The 17768-nt window shown below is 44.0% G+C and overlaps 1 protein-coding gene across 1 annotated transcript in view; it reads right to left on the bottom strand.

Moving 5' to 3' along the window:
* Nucleotides 1–53: 53 nt before the first annotated feature.
* LOC311129260 (myosin-binding protein C, slow-type-like) overlaps nucleotides 54–17768 on the bottom strand; it is a gene marked incomplete at its 5' end in the record, with an annotated part of 32757 nt that continues 15042 nt past the window's right edge. Inside the window, 23 exons of the mRNA XM_084161553.1 lie at nucleotides 54–237; nucleotides 2198–2384; nucleotides 3405–3541; nucleotides 3975–4134; nucleotides 4307–4446; nucleotides 4748–4943; nucleotides 5045–5133; nucleotides 6948–7115; nucleotides 7235–7369; nucleotides 8033–8221; nucleotides 8303–8567; nucleotides 8679–8815; nucleotides 8908–9014; nucleotides 9283–9448; nucleotides 9576–9742; nucleotides 9839–9944; nucleotides 10100–10224; nucleotides 13470–13602; nucleotides 13792–13955; nucleotides 16038–16094; nucleotides 16888–16936; nucleotides 17043–17160; nucleotides 17265–17413. Of these exons, the coding sequence (XP_084017679.1) occupies nucleotides 137–237; nucleotides 2198–2384; nucleotides 3405–3541; nucleotides 3975–4134; nucleotides 4307–4446; nucleotides 4748–4943; nucleotides 5045–5133; nucleotides 6948–7115; nucleotides 7235–7369; nucleotides 8033–8221; nucleotides 8303–8567; nucleotides 8679–8815; nucleotides 8908–9014; nucleotides 9283–9448; nucleotides 9576–9742; nucleotides 9839–9944; nucleotides 10100–10224; nucleotides 13470–13602; nucleotides 13792–13955; nucleotides 16038–16094; nucleotides 16888–16936; nucleotides 17043–17160; nucleotides 17265–17413 (3245 nt within the window). The 3' untranslated portion in view covers nucleotides 54–136. The remainder of the gene's footprint in view (nucleotides 238–2197; nucleotides 2385–3404; nucleotides 3542–3974; nucleotides 4135–4306; nucleotides 4447–4747; nucleotides 4944–5044; nucleotides 5134–6947; nucleotides 7116–7234; nucleotides 7370–8032; nucleotides 8222–8302; nucleotides 8568–8678; nucleotides 8816–8907; nucleotides 9015–9282; nucleotides 9449–9575; nucleotides 9743–9838; nucleotides 9945–10099; nucleotides 10225–13469; nucleotides 13603–13791; nucleotides 13956–16037; nucleotides 16095–16887; nucleotides 16937–17042; nucleotides 17161–17264; nucleotides 17414–17768) is intronic.

Below are 17768 nucleotides of genomic sequence, written 5' to 3'. Positions count from 1 at the left end.
CATGCCATGCCAAAGTCTAGTACATCCCTCCCTCTCCCTCCAGCCCCTCCCTTGACTGCTGGTGAGAGGCAGGTCACTAGTGGTGTGACGACAGGTTTCTAGGCAGCCTAGGCGTATCAGCAGTTGCTCAGTCCGACTACTTCTCTGGCTGCACCACGGCCTTGGTCTCGTTCATGTACTTATCGATCAGGTGTAAAGGCACTCCACGCTGCATGAGCTCAGAGAAGGTAAAGCCCCCTGGGTGAGAAAGGAGAGACACTCAATTTGTTGTTAGGAGGGAGAGAGAAAGTGAAAGAGAGAGAGAGAGAAGACTATCAATCTTTAACAGAGAGAAGATCATAAGAGTCCAACAGCAATAGCAGAGGGTCAGTGTGCAACATTAAAACAGACACTGCAACAGTGAAAAGAGGGTGAGTCTGCAACAAAGAAACAGAAGAGAGACACCATACAGTACAAAAAAGAAGAGATACCAAAGTGGACAGCAGTGAGAGGAGAGAAAATAGAGACAGCGTCAGTAAAGGGCAGGTGCAAGACGTGTCACTTTTGAGTCTGTGAGTAAATCTATATCTGTTCAGGCTTACATAGGCAGAGCTATAGGAGCCATGACATGGCCATTCACTAAGAAGCTCAAATATCAGGAACATTTACTGGATTTTGCCTTCTCTAGTACATAATAGATGGTGCATTTACACAAATGATAATAACCCTATTGTGTCAAATATAGGCGTACTATAGATATATAATCTATTTATTAATCAGGAGAAGGTGATCTATGGATGAATTGTATCTTATCACCTCAGTAAATATCATAACACGTATGTACAGGACACGATCCTGGAGTAACGACGTCTGGAAAAGAATGTAAGCATCTGTCTAGAGCCAGATACACAACAAGAGCCATCCTCTGCAGATGTTGGTTTTACTCTGATGTCAAGATCAGACCATTTGCACCACTTTGAAGGTTACTCACCTTTTGTGTGTGGCATATGTTAGATGAGGAACAGGCACGGTTACCAGGGAAACACATGTCATACAAGCAGTCACGTCACACCAACCGTTAAAATAGACTTCTGAAATGTTAGGGGTACGCTTGACTTTAGACAGCCACCCTAGACAGCAACCCTAGAGTGTTATTGGAAAGTAACTGGCTCCAATGAACACTGCCCATACAGTGTCTAGAGCCAGATACACAACAATCTATTATGTTACTGTACATATCACACATCCATTTTGACTAAAGCAGGCAAGCCCTAAACTCTTGCATTCCTTTCCTTGGTCCTCTTTCAGACGGGTGGTGCGAACTTAAATAGACTACCTAGTACTGCTGAGAAAAGCTGTATTATTGGCATTTGACAGATGCAGAATGAATGATATAAGCTTCATATGCCAAAACCATATGAAAGCTTACCTTGGATGAGAACATACATTCACTATTCCTGAGTGGGGACTGGGGGGGAGAGAAGAGAAGAGGGGTTATCCAAATGTTTACATGGGGGAGTTATGTGTGCTCCAGGGAATACTGGTCAGTTATTGAACTCATTTTAGATGAGGAGTTAAACACGTATTTGAAGGAACATCACCATCTGTTGAGGGGAAACATTTAAACATGGAGCCACTAGTTATTTTTAATCTAACAAAGGAACTACATCTAGAACAATATGTATTGATGTGTGTTTGAGTTGTGAGGTGTTGGTGTGTGATGACGCCTTAGGAAGAATTGGAACATGCTGTATTGGTGAAGCATGCTACATTTGACGTGGTGAATTTGAAGTTGTTGTAGGAAATTAAAATATAACAGTGGTAGTCGGATGTACAGGATTCGGCTGAATACAAGTGACATTACTGAAGTCTTGTATGAACACCTGTGACTGAATGAACATGTTCAAAATGGTCTAAAATGAAAAGGAAATGCATAGATTGATTTCATCCACATGATATAATAAGTTGTTCCTCATTGGAATAGCAGGGGTGATGTAATGACAACCCCCTGGATATTGTATAAGCATATATCATATACGATATATGTACAACGGATACTTACAGGTCCAGAGCTGATACGGACGGGCCCTTGGTGGTATACTCACTGAAACAAACTATGTACTGATCTACGTCACCAAAGAGTCTAGACACCTAATACTGCACACAGGTGCATAACCTACACCACAGGTTACCAGGTACCCCCAAAGCCCAAACTGACCTTTAACCTCCAGCTTGCACTCCACCAGTGCATCACCCAGGTAATTAATGGCCTTGCAGGAGTACATGCCCCCATCGTAGGGGCTGGGTTTCCGGATCTCCAGGGTGCAGACCCCTTGGTTGCTAAACATGCGGTAGCGTGGGTCGTCAATGATGGCCATCTTATTCTTCATCCAAATAACTTTGGGCTGAAGTCAAAAACAGTGGAGGTTAGCCAGTTTCACACAGAAGCCTCTAAAATATCAATACTCAATTAAGTCAGGGCTGTTTCGCAAGTTACTCCCCATAATGTTTATCATGTAGTATAAAAGGCATCACTACTGTATCGTTAAAACATTTGTCAACTCAATATGTTGTAGTACATACGTTTAAAAGTATTCAATACATTGCAATGTTTTACTGGTCTGTGGATATTTACTGTTTTCTCGGTGAGAGGGCCTATAAATTGTTCAAGTTAGAGATAACCTAATCAGAACAGTGTATGAACAGTCATATCTTACATTTACATAGTGCCATGGTAATAAGACCCAAGTGTTAAACAAATGTTGTCCTCTGTCTGTTTATTTAATCTGTTTTTTAACCTCTCAACAAAGAACTTCAGGCAGCTGACTAGACTAGACTAGATGTGTTGTTAGAGAGAGGATAGCTGTCAGGTGTAAAGGCTAACGTGATTGAGAGGCGGTCAGAAAGAGCAGGCTGCAGGTGTAAAGCTTTCAGCATACAGCTGGAGGCCTGGGCCATATGGGGTCATCCTGGAGGGGTATGGGGTCATCCTGGAGGGGTATGGGGAACAGGCTGGAGGGGTATGGGGAACAGCCGACTAAAGGCCTAAGATAACCCACTAGGCCAGGGCATTGGATGTCCCAGCCTCAGGGCTGCACAGTCTTTGCGTTTGGCTCCTAATACATTAATTCATGTCATTGATTGGCCAGAGTCAATAGAGTAGACATACTTGGTTTTCCATGTCTAAATCAATCACTAATTAATAGGCAGGACTGAACATCAGCAGCAATGATACCACAACCCTGTCCAGGAGTTTAGTTGAACAGAACATTCCAAGAGGGTTGGTGTAGGCACTGTCTGAGTACGGTCCTACACACCTACCCTAGTCTGAGTCCCAGATCTGTTTGTGCCGTGTTGCCAACTCCATTGCTGAAATGGACTTGGTAAGACAGCACAAACAGATCTGGGACTCGGGCTATACCTACCCGTGGGTTGGCGCGGACGCTGCAGTTAAGGGTGGCGTTGTAGCCAGCGATGGCGAAGGTGTTGATGAGGGGCTGGGTGAACTTGGGAGGCTCTTTGAAGTCGTGGTCGATGTACTCAGGGTTCTTCAGTTGCATGCCTGCAGGGGGAGGAAGGGAGGAAGAATGGGGTTGTGCATGATACAGGTGCTGAGCTGTATCATGGGGGAATTTCCCTTGTGATCATGATTGAAGGAGAGACAATATTTTAATTCATCATCTGCAGTCTGAGACAGCAACAGCCGCATTAACAGTACAGTACAATGAAACATGATATGTAGTGTATAAGCCATCTCTGAATGAAAGCAACTGGTCCAATTCTGTACAAATGTATATTTTATCACTACGCATCACTACCTTTTGTGACAAATGACAAAGAAGAAAATGAAAAAAAAAGTGACTGAGGTTGATGTCCATCTACTTTTTGAATGAGTTGGTCCATAATATTAGAAAGTAGAGGGGGATGACATACTGGTCATATTTTCCATTGCTCTCCATACGGTATCTCCCCCCCACAGAGGAGCTCACACATACCTTCTTTAACGATGAGGGCACTGTCCTTGGTCTGGGTGGCACCCTCGCTCAAACCCACCATGTTCTCAGAGTAGATTCTGAAGTAGTACTCGTTCCCCACCACCAGCTCCGTGATGGTGATGCAGGTGCGGTGGTAGTGCTCAATACAGGTGTACCACTCCTGTCACACAGAGAGCAGATTAGTTCAACCATACTGGGGATCACACTGAGTAGCACATACACTTGGATTCCATATGCATAGTACATACAGAGGTACATTTCCTGTAGAAATCTATCCCTCATACCGATTCCATACAGTACAGTACTGAGTGATGCATTCAGCAGACTCATACCATGGTCTTCTTGTCTGCTTTCTGGATGGTGTAGCCTGTAATGGCGGCGTTGCCATTGTCCTTTGGAGGGGTCCAGTCCAGAGCCACGTTTCCCCCCCAGACCTCATCTATCTTCACACACTGTGGAGGCCCTGGGAGGTCTGAGTGGAGAGATGAATTAGTTAACATCATTAACATCAGTTTGGGTCTTATTGGCATGTGCTTGACATTAGCTGCTGTGAAAAAGTTGGAAGGGAATCAAGGACAAAACAAAGCAAAAAACATTCAACTCGATCAACTCTTTATTATGAGATCTTTCCTTATTACAGCATTTATTTGTCTACTTCCTGTTTGATTCAATCTGTAACATGACCGATACAAATGCTTAATTGATCTATGCCTAAGCAACTTTAACTGTAAGTGAGATCAGGATATCCTTCCTGTCAGTGTCCCTGGACCCACCTACTATCTGGATGTCTACGATGGCTGTGTCCACGTGTTTCTCCACCTCCACCTTCATATCGTACTTCCCAGAGTGCTTCCTCTCTGCCTTGCGGATGAAGATGATGCTGTCACAGTCTGTGTTGCGGATAGTGACCTGCGTGGGGTCCACCGTCTGGCCCTCCTTCAGCCAGCTCACCTTTGGCCTGGGCTTGCCCTACATGTCACATATCGCATAGGATCATGAATCTAACTAAATATGATTTACTAAAGGGCTTTCACTGAAGGTAGTTGAACCATTTGCTGTTTTTGCCTTACCATGAATGGAATAACGAGATTGACTGCTTCTCCGACTTTACGAACGTACGTCTGCTTCAAGTGACGGGGGATGCGGATCTTAGGTGGTTCTGGGAAGAGGACAGGTCAGATAAGTGGATAGAATGTGATTTCCGCTTTTTTTTTTAAATACTGAAACTATGGGGGAAAAGTGTTTTTGTATCTACAGTGCATTCAGAAAGTATTCAGACCCCTTGACTTTTTCTACATTATGTTACGTTACAGCCTTATTCTAAAATTGATTAAATAGTTTTTTCCCCTTATTCAATCTACCCACATACCCCATAATGAAAAGGCAAAAACATGTTTTTAGATTTTTTTGGCTAATTTATAAAAAATAAAAACAGAAATATCACATTTACATAAGTATTCAGACCCTTTACTCAGTACTTTGCTGAAGCACATTTGGCAGCGATTACAGCATGGAGTCTTCTTGGGTATGACGCTAAAAGCTTGGCACATCTGTATTTGGGGAGTTTCTCCCATTCTTCTCTGCAGATCCTCTCAAGCTCTGTCAGGTTGGATGAGGAACGTTGCTGCACAGCTATTTTCAGGTCTCTCCAGAGATGTTATATTGGGTTCAAGTCCGGGCTCTGGCTGGGCCACTCATTCAGAGACTTGTCCTGAAGCAACTCCTGCATTGTCTTGGCTGTGTGCTTAGGGTCGTTGTCCTGTTGGAAGGTGAACCTTCGCCCCAGTCTGAGGTCCTGAGTGCTCTGGAGCAGGTTTTCATCAAGGATCTCTCCGTTCATCTTTGCCTCGATCCTGACTAGTCTCCCGGTCCCTGCCGCTGAAAAACATCCCCACAGCATGATGCTGCCACCACCATGCTTCACCGTAGGGATGGTGCCAGGTTTCCTCCAGACGTGACGCCTGGCATTCAGGCCAAAGAGTTCAATCTTGGTTTCATCAGACTCAATAATCTTGTATCTCATGGTCTGAGAGTCTTTAGGTGCCTTTTGGCAAACTCCAAGCGGGCTGTCATGTGCCTTTTACTGAGTAGTGGCTTCCGTCTGGCCACTCTACCATAAAGGCCAGATTGGTGGAGTGCTGCAGAGTTGGGTGTCCATCTGGAAGGTTCTCCCATCTCCACAGAGGAGCTCTGTCAGAGTGACCATCGGGTTCTTGGTAACCTCCCTGACCAAGGCCCTTCTCCCCCGATTGCTCAGTTTGGCCGGGCGGCCAGCTCTAGGAAGAGTCTTAGTGATTCCAAACTTCTTCCATTTAAGAATGGAGGCCACTGTGTTCTTGGGGACCTTCAATGCTGCAGAAAGTTTTTGGTACCCTTTCCCAGATCTGTGCCTCGACACAATCCTGTCTCGGAGCTCTACGGACAATTCCTTCAACCTCATGGCTTGGTTTTTGCTCTGACATGCACTGTCAACTGTGAGACCTTATATAGACAGGTGTGTGCCTTTCCAAATCATGTCCAATCAATTGAATTTACCACAGGTGGACTCCAATCAAGTTGTAGAAACAGCTCAAGGATGATCAATGGAAACAGGATGCACCTGAGCTCAATTTCGAGTCTCATAGCAAAGGGTCTGAATACTTATGTAAATAAGGTATTTCAGTTTTTTTTTAAATAATACATTCATACTTTTTTCTAAAAACCTGTTTTCGCTTTGTCATTATGGTGTATTCTGTGTAGATTGCTAAGGATTTTTTTTATTTAATCAATTTTAGAATAAGGCTGTAACGTAACAAAATGTGGAATAAGTCAAGGGGTCTGAATACTTTCCGAAGGCACTGTAAATCTTTCATGAACACTTGTCCTTTGGACTTGTGTATCAAATGTCATGTTCCTAGCCCTGTTGCTTAAGCCTTGCTAATAAATAATAAATACAGACTTCAAAAAGAGAAGTGGAGAGTGGCTAGGACTCACCGATGACCTCTTTGACCAGGATAGAGTGCTGAAGTGTTCTGGGAGTGCTGGCGCCGGCGGCATTAATTGCCCTTACCCTTACCAGGATCTTAGCCTCTGGAGGGAGACCAGTGATAGTGTACTTAGTCTTCTCTGTCAGCTCCTTATTGGTTACTCTCCAGTCATCAGCTGTGGAGAACATGTCCATACACTTAACATAGCAGGTAATACTTATTAACAGGGCCTGGAGTTTCTCCTGATCATGAAAAGTCTAGTGTGTTCTACTTAAAAAACACAAAGTTTCTTACTTCCTTCGATGCAATACTCCACCAGATAGCCGTCTAAGCCTGCAGCTCCGATGGTGTCTGGGGGACGCCACTTCATGGTCACCGTGGTGTCTGTGATATCATCCACCACCAGCATGGTGGGCTCGCTGGTCACAGCTGAGGGCAATCAGTGTGAGAGTGTTACAAGGTTTGAACTTCACACAAACATGTCCTTGCTTGTACGGCATATGTTTCATGACTTGTCAAAAGTGGATCTCCAATTGCCATGAGTACAGTATAATGCATACAATGTAGTATACCTAACAAACACCCCATGCCCATATGAGTGGGAAACCCCTCTAGCTGGCGCTGGTATGCCATCAATCTGTTCATCAGATCTCATTAGGGGGCGGCTCTTAACGTCTATTCTTACATTCTGTATCACGTTTAACTCCTATTGAACCCTGTGGGAGGCTGATCTCCTAAACCTATAAGCCCTAGTTGATTTGGCAGCCATTATAAAGACATATTTAATATCTCCTAAAGCTCTGGCCACATCCAGTGGAGGGCACAGTCAAAATGCAGAATGCTTGGAATAGTGGGGTATCAGAGGAACAGCTGCAAAGGGGAAGGGCAGCCCACACAATGGCCTGCACTATCACACAGTATCACAGCACCGGCTCTTTCATTTTTCTCTCACTATCGTGGTATGATATAACCACAGGATAAACTGTATTGGCTCATATAACAGGATAATGCCTTTGTACTGTAGGTGTCACCTCACTGGCTTTGTCACAAAGGTTTACATTGCCAAGCGAACAGTGGGTACTCAGAACTCACCCAGGGGCACAAAGGCTTTGGATGGCTCGCTGGGTTTGGACACGCCGATGGCATTCACAGCAAAGACGCGCACCTCGTACGGGACACCCTCAATCATCTTTTTAGGCTCAAATGTGGTCTCTTTGTTCAGGTCAAAGTTCAGCCTCATCCACCTGGAACTCTGCTTCTTCTTCCTTTCGATGAAGTAGCCTTTGGGGAAAAGCATCGTTCTATATCACACACACACCAGAATATCCAACTTGTTAGCATATATCCCCCAAACACACCTACCTAAGATGGGTGAGCCGCCGTCATAGATCGGGGGGTCCCATGTCATAGAGCACCAGTCTCCCCCCACTTCCGGGACTAGGGGAACTTCAGGAGGGTCTGGGATATCCACCACCTTGACTTTGACGCTAGCCGTTGCTTCCCCAGCCTCGTTCTGCAGGACTAGCTTGTAGTTTCCTGTGTCTTCCTTCTCTGCGATGTCGATGGTGAGGCTGGTGTGGTCCGTGAAGGTTTCAGCTCGCACACGGTGGCCCGAGTCAAGGATTACCTACGATGGCAAATAGTAGATTGTGTGGTACCCATACATTCAGTATGTAGACTGTATTTCCAACAACAATTAAGCACAATGAAGCCTATTTTGACCCAGGTCAGCACTCACCCTCTCTCCCTTCATCCATACCACCCTGGGTGCTGGTTCTCCACTGATGGGGATTTCCACGCGAAGTTTATTTCCTGCCACAATGGTCACCGTGTTGTCAGGGAAGTTCAAGCTCTCCAGGTGCACCCTGGGAGGATCTGTAGGAACGGGACAAGGAAGAAAACAAGTAAGTGCTCTATAGTATTCCTATCAACCCACGGATGGTTTTGTATCATTAAAATGACTGTACCAATGATATGAACTTTGGCACAGAGGCTCTGACTGTATCCCTCTGGCACAAAGGTATAATCCCCGGCATCGTGAATGGTGCTGTTCGCAATTTCTAATCGGTGGTTCCTGTCAAAACAAGAAAACAAGTGAATACTGTAGGCTTGCTCCTGAGAAGACAGCTTAACCAATATGAAAAAGACACTAGAGACAAGCAGGGGGACAGAGGGAAGGGCTAAGGCCCAGAGTTTTTCCTGCTCAGGTTACATGGGCCTAATGGTGAATCATGATTTGGGCCCAGAATCTTTCCTGTCCACATGACTTGACCAGGTATGAAACCCCCATGAACACAGGTATGGGGCTGAGGAGATGGGCGGGTGGGAGGGAGGTGACGTACTTGGCTCTTTGCAGGATGTTGATGCGGTCGTTGGACTGGATCAGCTGTCCGTTCCTGTACCAGCGACCTGGAACATTTCCAGGGAAGATCTCACAGTGCATCTTCAGGGGCTGGCCCAAAAGCACTGTCATGTCCTGCAGATCCTGAATAATCTTCAGTGGCTTCACTGATGAACGGAAGAACGGCAAGCAATAAGAGGATAGAACAAAGTAAAAATAGTAATCAATATAGTTGATCTACAGTTTCTCAGTAAGAGAGAAAGTGTGAAGAAAAGAGAGAAGTGAAATACACACAGTCGACCTGGACTTTGGCCTCAGAGGTGCCCCCAGAGGCCATGACAGAGAAGGTTCCTGTGTCCTCCTTTGAGGCATCGTCAATGATCAGCCAGTGTTTCAGCCCCTCAGACTTGACACGGTAGCGTGACCGGGGCCCGGTCGGGACCTCCACGCCGTTCTTACACCTAAGGGGGAAGACAAAAGGTTATAGCCTCAGAGGCACTCACACACACACAGGGACACAAGGGAAAACACACACACTAAGTTGGACATGGCCCTACCATTTTATTTGAGCTCCTTCTTCAGACACTTCACACTCCAACTCAATCCTCTCGTTCACTGTCGTTTTCACTGCCTCAATCTCTTTAGTAATCTTCACTGGTAACTCTGCAGAAAGGTAAGAGGGGCAGGCATCAATATAATTAGAAACAGTGGAGTGTGAAATTGTGGAGAGACCACATTCTGGTCACACTAATTACTCAGAGAGACATAAAAATTAAGAGAGAAGGATGATGGAAGGGTGATGGAATAGAGAGGGGTACCTTTGACAAACAGCTCTGTGGTACACTTCTCTTCTCCCGCGGCTACAGAATAGGCAGCGTCATCATTCAGGCAGCAGTTGTTGATGACCATGATCCGCTGTGTGCCCTTTTGCTCAAAGATAAACCTATGCAGCAAGTCCATCAATCAATAAAATCACTGTATATCCACATACTGTGACTATATGTACTTGGAGAGAAATATTTTTTTTATTTCAAGACTTCATATCATCCACTGAGCTAAATACAGTTGCCTTTGCTTACTTGTGTCTTCCAAAAGCAGAAATACGTATAATTTTATAATTTTTTATTTGATCATTTTAAGAATAAAAAGTTGTGCTAGTTTATTAATCAAAAACCTTTGTCATTGAAGTCGTAGTAATGTGCAGATATACAGCCACATTTATTTACAGAGACCTGCCCCCATTCACAAACAAACACATCCCAACATGCATCAGTGTGGGTTGTCAGTGCACACCCAGGGGAACAGAGTAGACAGAGGGTTGGGGTCACGCCAGAGGTCAGAGATGTAGGACGGGTGGACTTACTTCCTTTGACTTAAGGTCAGCAGTGGAGCCGGAATGGAGCCAGAGGAGGAAGTGGTTATAGCAGAGAGAAGGGACGAGCACCATGACAGACAGACAGACAGATAGGACAGAAGGATAGAGGAGGGGACTGTAACAGCCAATAGTGTTACAACAAAATAAGAGAGAGAGATCTTTATAACAGGGAATTCTGGGAAATACACCACTGGAGACAAGGGACCAGAAAACTGAAATAACCTCCCAGATGGCTTTAACTTGGCTTGGCTTTGAACAACCTCTACTGAGAGTAGCCTGAGATTGACCCTTCACTTTTTATAATCTAAGGACAGACTTGCCATTTTGAGGGTACATAGAGGTCTCGTAACATCGATTAATACAGGTGTTAGATTGAGTGATGAGATTACCTTCCGACAATTTCAAAAGTATGTGTATTAACAGTAGTTATACAACGGTTGGGTCTAATCCTGAATGCTGATTGGTTAAAACCGCATTCCAGCCGGTATCTTTTCCACAAGTTACCACTGGCTAAATCTATGACGTTAAAATGCTTATTTACTCTGTTCCATCTGACTGCGCAATCCACTGTCTCATCAGCCTAGCCAGGCAATTTATAAACATGATCTCCACTATGAAAAGCATCTAGACATTATCTCACATTTCTTTTAGACTTACATTTAGTTTTTAACAGCAGAGATTTGTATAAACCTTGTTGTCTGTCTCTCCGACATCTGCAACATTGAATTTGAATATTGAAACAATCTCCAGCTGTCCCATTGTAATGAAAGTGTCGGGAGTCAGGACGAAACAGACAGGCAGGCAGCGTTTCTCAGCCAGTCGAAATCATGAATCAGCTGGCATCATTTTTATGCATATATACAAAAACATTTCAATTGAAAAAAGGTACAACGAAACGAAGTGCAGCTAGTTTGCAGTCTTTCCAGCTTCAGTTTTAAGTGAATGTGTTAGCTGTGTTGTTGGCTAGCTCCTCTGAACAACACTGTCCTGATGAGAGAGCACATTTTCTATGCCAGGTGAAATCGCCTCATTTGCTCAGTGTTATGGATGTGTCCGAATAAATGTCACTAGAAAACACCTTAAACAAATGCAAATGCAGCTACTGTTGTTATTCTGGCTGCACTGTTTGACGTGACTGTAAATGAGCCGTAATTGACTAGCTAGCAAGCGAGGGATAAGAACGTTGCCAGCCAGTATGGCAATGGAACATTTAAAACGAAGACTGGGTTGCGTCCATAGACACAGAACAAAAAGACTGAACGACTGGGTCGCGTCTCTGGCAACCGAACCAATAGAATGAACGACCAGCCAGCTTGGGTAGCAACCCTAGATTTGTGTCGGGACTATATCTTGTGGAAGGATGAAATAGTATGAATGCATTCATCAAAATAATGTTTTTAATGAAAATATGTAAATCATTATTTGAATATGTTTTAACCCGTTGTATAAAAGTGATAATGCCCTCGATGCCGGTGTTTGGAGGATATATTGGCACGGTTTGCCGGCCGTCGACTTTGTCTCAGGCCTAACACACGCGGCAATATATCCTCCAAACACTGGCTACTCGGGCATTATCACTTAATTATACAAATGATTTCCAGAGAGAGCTAAGAAAATAACAAAAGTCACTTTTCGTTATACATTCCCATTAACGATGTGGTAAGATCAATACACTTAAACTACGCCATATTATATTTATGGTACACTAACATTGGTGGGGTACACAGCTATCAAAATAATAGATCATCCATTGAATGTTACAAAGCCAGAGTCAGTTAAAGACCTGTGAAGAAGGTACTGCCATTTCCCTCTACAGAGAAGGACCTGTAGTTAATAGCAAAGGACCATTATTTAAAACATCAAACAGTACATTTCCACTCAAATGTAGCTCAGGGCCACACACTGCCCTGCAAACACATAACGTTCTTGATGCGCTGGTGAGATGCATGTGGCATCTTATTAACACCACATTAGTGTTGAGAGAACGTTATTTGTTCACTGGGCATCAGTTGGCAATGGTTTACAGTGCAGAGATCTGGGCTGTGGCTGTGTGTGTCTGGGCACAATGGGAGCTCTGTATGGGTGTAAAGGGCATGTAGGGTCAGAGTTGTCCCTGGTTTACAAGGGGTGAGGCAGTAGAGGAAAACCCCTGTTCATAACAGGGTCACACAGGACTATGTGTGTGTGTCATTATATGAAAGAAATGATTGTATTTTGATGCGCACGTGCAGGTGTATGCGTCCTTACATTTACATTTTAGTCATTTAGCAGATGCTCTTATCCAGAGCGACTTACAGTTAGTGAGTGCATACATTTTTATTTTATTTTTCATACTGGCCCCCCGTGGGGATCGAACCCACAACCCTGGCATTGCAAACGCCATGCTCTACCAACTGAGCTACATCCCTGCCGGCCATTCCCTCACCTACCCAGGGCCAATTGTGCTCCGCCCCATGGGTCTCCCGGTCACGGCCGGCTACGACAGAGCCTGGATTCGAACCAGGATCTCTAGTGGCACAGCTAGCACTGCGATGCAGTGGCTTAGACCACTGCGCCACTCGGGCGGCCTTGCTTGCTTGTGTACACCGCGAGACCATCAGAAACACTAGCATGTGAACCATTGCTTTTCAACTCTGAGAGACGTGACAAGGAACAGATAAAAACTACAAGTACCAGGGGACTGGCAATGAGGACCAAACCACGAATGAAACACATTTGATGAGGAACTCCCAAAAATGCCTTTCATTTGTGAAAAGACGAAATAGAGAAAAACATATAGAACACATTAAGAAAGAAGAAAAAGCTTGACATACTTTGGAGTTGGACGGATCTCCTGGCCGTTCTTGTACCATTTCAGCTCTACTGTGGGGTCTGCAAGGTCCACCACTAAGCGGATCTTCCCTCCTTTGTCCACCTGGTATGCTGGATCCAACTTCTTGGCAAAAGCTTTACAAAATACAACATCCCATGACAATGGTTACACATCCTATAGAAAACCACTGAAACGTGTGCCTTTCCCCTGAAAAAGCACAGATTAGCTGATTATGAGCTAAACAATCTAAATCCATAGTGCATCTGTGCAGCATAATCCCAACAGTGATACACAGTCGCATGGACAAACACTCAATTCAGCACCTTCACTCTTCTTCTCCTCTTTCTTGGTCTTCTTCAGCCTCTTGAGCAGACCCCGCAGGTCTGTTATGCCGTACTCAAAGGCGATCTTCTCGTACTGGTCTGGCCTGGCCGACTTCAGGATCTCCCACACGTCCACTTCGGGGGTCTCCTCCTGCTTGGGCTCCCTGGGGCAGGACACGAGGGGAGTGTGTGAGGGCTGGGGCCACGCGATGGGCTATCGCGACGTGTCCTGAGGAACTGCTCCCTATGGGGGGTATTGGGTGGGGAAAGGGGAAAGGGGAGAGGGTACTAGAAAAGGGACAGTGACTGCGGTGAAGGAAGACTACTCTCTGTTGCATCTACTGTAGATAGGAACTACCTACTAAATTAGTTTAAGAGTGTTTTCCCTCATTTGTTCTACTGATCTGCTTTGTTTCTATAGTCATTTCTCTTCTTCTCACTCCCTTCTCTCTCCCCACAGAGTTCCTCAGGACATGTCACACAAAGGGATGGGCGTGTTCTGAAGCACTGTACCTGTCCTCTGACATCATCTCTGGATGAGGCGTTACAGGGGGAGAGGATGAGGCGTTAGAGTGGAGAGGGGGTGGCTAGTCTATATGTATTATTTCATATAGGAAGGGTTTTACTGCTGAGGCAAGTAGAGGGATCAGATTATTACAAGGGAGTTGAATATGTTTCAGGTAGGGGTTTTGACCAGGGTCGAGTTCTTTTAGTCTGGACATTTTGCAGGAGAAACTAAATTAAAGTCAGGATTTTATCAGTGCTGTATTAATGAATATCAAAGGTGGTCATAAACTGATCAATGCTACTAGGCTATTTTTGTTCCTTGGGGGGTGGGATAAACATGACACCTCAATAGAATGAAACAATTTGGGGAAAAACTAGTGATCTAGGTTCTGCATGCAGGAATATGGGGAGCTCTTACTCCGAGATTTGCTGCTGATAAAGACTGTCTACATTCTTTCTCTTTCTATTCACATTGCCCATCCCTTTGCCTTGTGTCTCAGTGTGTTCACTCATCACCACTTCAGAGACGCTCTGACCGTGTTAGAGATGGAAGGCTAGGCGTCCATAGGGGATGTTAGATCTGTGAGATCCAGGTTAATAAGCATGTTGCCCTGGGCGTGAGTAGATCCATTAGGCAGCTAAATAAAGATCATTCAATCAGTCCGTTCTTTCATGGACATTTTCCCAAATGTCGGAAAGCTTTGGAGGTAAAAAAGCATGAAATTATTATTTCATTCTTATGCATCTCTCTTCTTGTTTATTTTCAGGCAATTACTGTGTAGACTGAAATAAACATTGTGATATGTGCCTTGTATTTCTAAGTTGAAATAAAATGACAATGTAGCGATAACACTATTTCACAGCATCATTCATAAATGGTCCACTAGCAGATCATTAATGATCTGAAATGGGAGTCCTTTTGCCTCATAAACACAGTATTATTGAACTCTACTGTTGATCAAAAAAGTGGTCATCCCAAACAGCAGAGATACTTTATGACGCAAAGTCCATTTCCGTCCTTACTGATTGTTAATGGAGCATTTGAGAATGTCGGCTGTAAATGAAGTGTTACCGTGCTACAGTAGGCCAACACTCTTGCTTGTTCCAGATCATAGAGCTACATTCCATGCTGGGGACGCTACAGGATTATAGTACTTACCCTGCAGTAAGGTCTAATCGTTTAATTACCTAGGGTATTCTCTCTACTAACCTTTGGTTTCTGAATGTGTAGGGAAGAAGAAGAGACAAGCCCAAATAAATGTGTAATTTTACCTCAGTGAAGTGTCACGGTCTGCCTAGGTCTATTGTACTCATGGCAGTACATTGAAAAAACATGCTGTTGTTTGAACCAAGAAAGAAATGTAGATTTGTATTTACAAATGAAAACAGAAACTAAAATACAGTTATCAATCTGTGAGAGTAGATAGTGTACTAGATAGTAACTTTGTATGTGATTCACTGTAGCACCTGATATTAATGAAATTATGTGCTCTTACAGTATGTGGTACTTCACCTATGTACTAACTAATATACTGCACTCTTTAATATATTATACTATATTGTAATGCCATGTGATAAAATAAGAAACCAATTTGGAAGAGTAAAAGAGTCAATGGTGGTTGCTGGGGCAAACGGAAATAAAGAGAAAAGAGGTAAACACCCAAAACAAGGGCATAGTAAAAATAAAAAATCAATAAAAAAATAAGACTGTCCCCTTGAGGACCGACAGTGACTCTCACCTATGTTTAAGAAGACCACTAAAGTCAAGATCCCCTGCATCCTCGTGTCCTTCACTGCTGTTGTTAACAAGAAGAGATTAATGGAGATTTAATCAGAGTAGAAACAGTAACAGGCAACTAGATAAACAATGCTAAAAGAACAACGCAAAGCAGCGGCTACTGACTTCAATCAAATGCATTAGGTCCAGACTAACACATGATTGGTGGCTTACACAAAAACCCTTTCGGTTCATTTCCAATTAAATGCTTCTAACGAACTGGTTTGTGTAAGGAGTTTCGAGAGCGATCCCAGCCAGCATATGACAACATTTCCACAATGTTTCTGCTGTGTTGCAGGAGCATCACTGAGCAGCTACGTTGGGATAATGCTATGGGTCTGGGATGTTTTGCGTTGCTTTCTGACACATTGTTGGGAGGGAGTTTCAAATGCAAGCATTGGCCTTTGAGCTTTTCAACACGTTGATTGGTAAATACCTTAATAAAGGTTAATCACATCCGATTTTATGGTCATTATGTTTCTAACACTATGTTCTCATGTTGGTTTGTGATAAGTGCCATGGTTTTCCTACTGAGCCACAATGTATCCCACGTATCTGATACTCAAATGTACATTTTCAAGTTTATTTGCCATGTGTAATGAATCTTGCTTGAAACCAGTGAAGTTTTTGTTTAATGTTACTATTGTCATATTTATCATTATGAGAAAAATGGATACTCATAAGTCAAACGCTAAATCTAAACTCTAACTGTGAAAATATCACTCTGTTGTTGACTGAAAACTTGGCTAGTCTACTAACTGGCTGTTTAAAAAAATCGAAATAATGTGGTCAGACTGTGTTGCTCTCATTACCTTCTTTTGAAAGCTGATCGAATATCAACACTCTGTGACTGTTCCAGTTCTGAAAGACAATAATGCAAAACAATAACACAGTAGATTATACTATTATTGCTTGTGTTTCAGTGCGTGTTCTTTGCTGTATGACAGACTCAAACAGCGCAACAAACCTTTCACTTCCAGGTCAAAGGAGCAGCTGTCAAATTTGTCCTTGTAGGTGACCTCACACCTGTAGTTTCCAGCATAGTTGTCTTTGGCCTTGATGATATGCATCTCAAATGTGTGAATCTGCGGGGCGATACATAGGAATCGGATGGACAGCTAGGGGACCAATGTGTGTGTGTGTGTGTGTGTGTTAACATACATAGAGCCATACATGGGAGGGTGTCTACCTTGGTGCGTCGGTCAAAGGTTTCTTTAAGTTGTAAGTGCTTTCCGGTCTTGCTGGCCAGGTCCATCCATTTCCCTTTGAACCACTTGATGGTGGGTTTACGGAGCAGGTCTTTGGCCTCCACCTTGGCAACAAAGGAGATGTCGCCACCTGGTGAACATGTAAAACACAGCATGTCCATGTTGGGAATAGCCTTTGAGGTGGATAGATGTCCTACACATGGTTACCAGAGGTCCCTTCTCTTGGAGAGAATACATACAATAGTGAGAGAGAGGCAGAGAGAGAGAGAGGCAGAGAGAGAGAGAGAGAGAGAGAGAGAGAGGCAGAGAGAGAGAGAGAGAGAGAGAGAGAGAGAGAGAGAGAGAGAGAGAGAGAGAGGAGAGAGAGGCAGAGAGAGAGAGAGAGAGAGAAGCAGAGAGAGAGAGAAGCAGAGAGAGAGAGAGAGAGAGAAGCAGAGAGAGAGAGAGAGAGAGAGAGAAGCAGAGAGAGCGAGAGAGAGAGAGAG

The sequence above is a fragment of the Coregonus lavaretus genome, assembly GCF_964263955.1.
Source record: "Coregonus lavaretus genome assembly, chromosome: 5".
In the NCBI taxonomy this organism is placed as follows: Eukaryota; Metazoa; Chordata; class Actinopteri; order Salmoniformes; family Salmonidae; genus Coregonus; species Coregonus lavaretus.
This window is presented reverse-complemented; position numbering and strand designations above follow the sequence as displayed.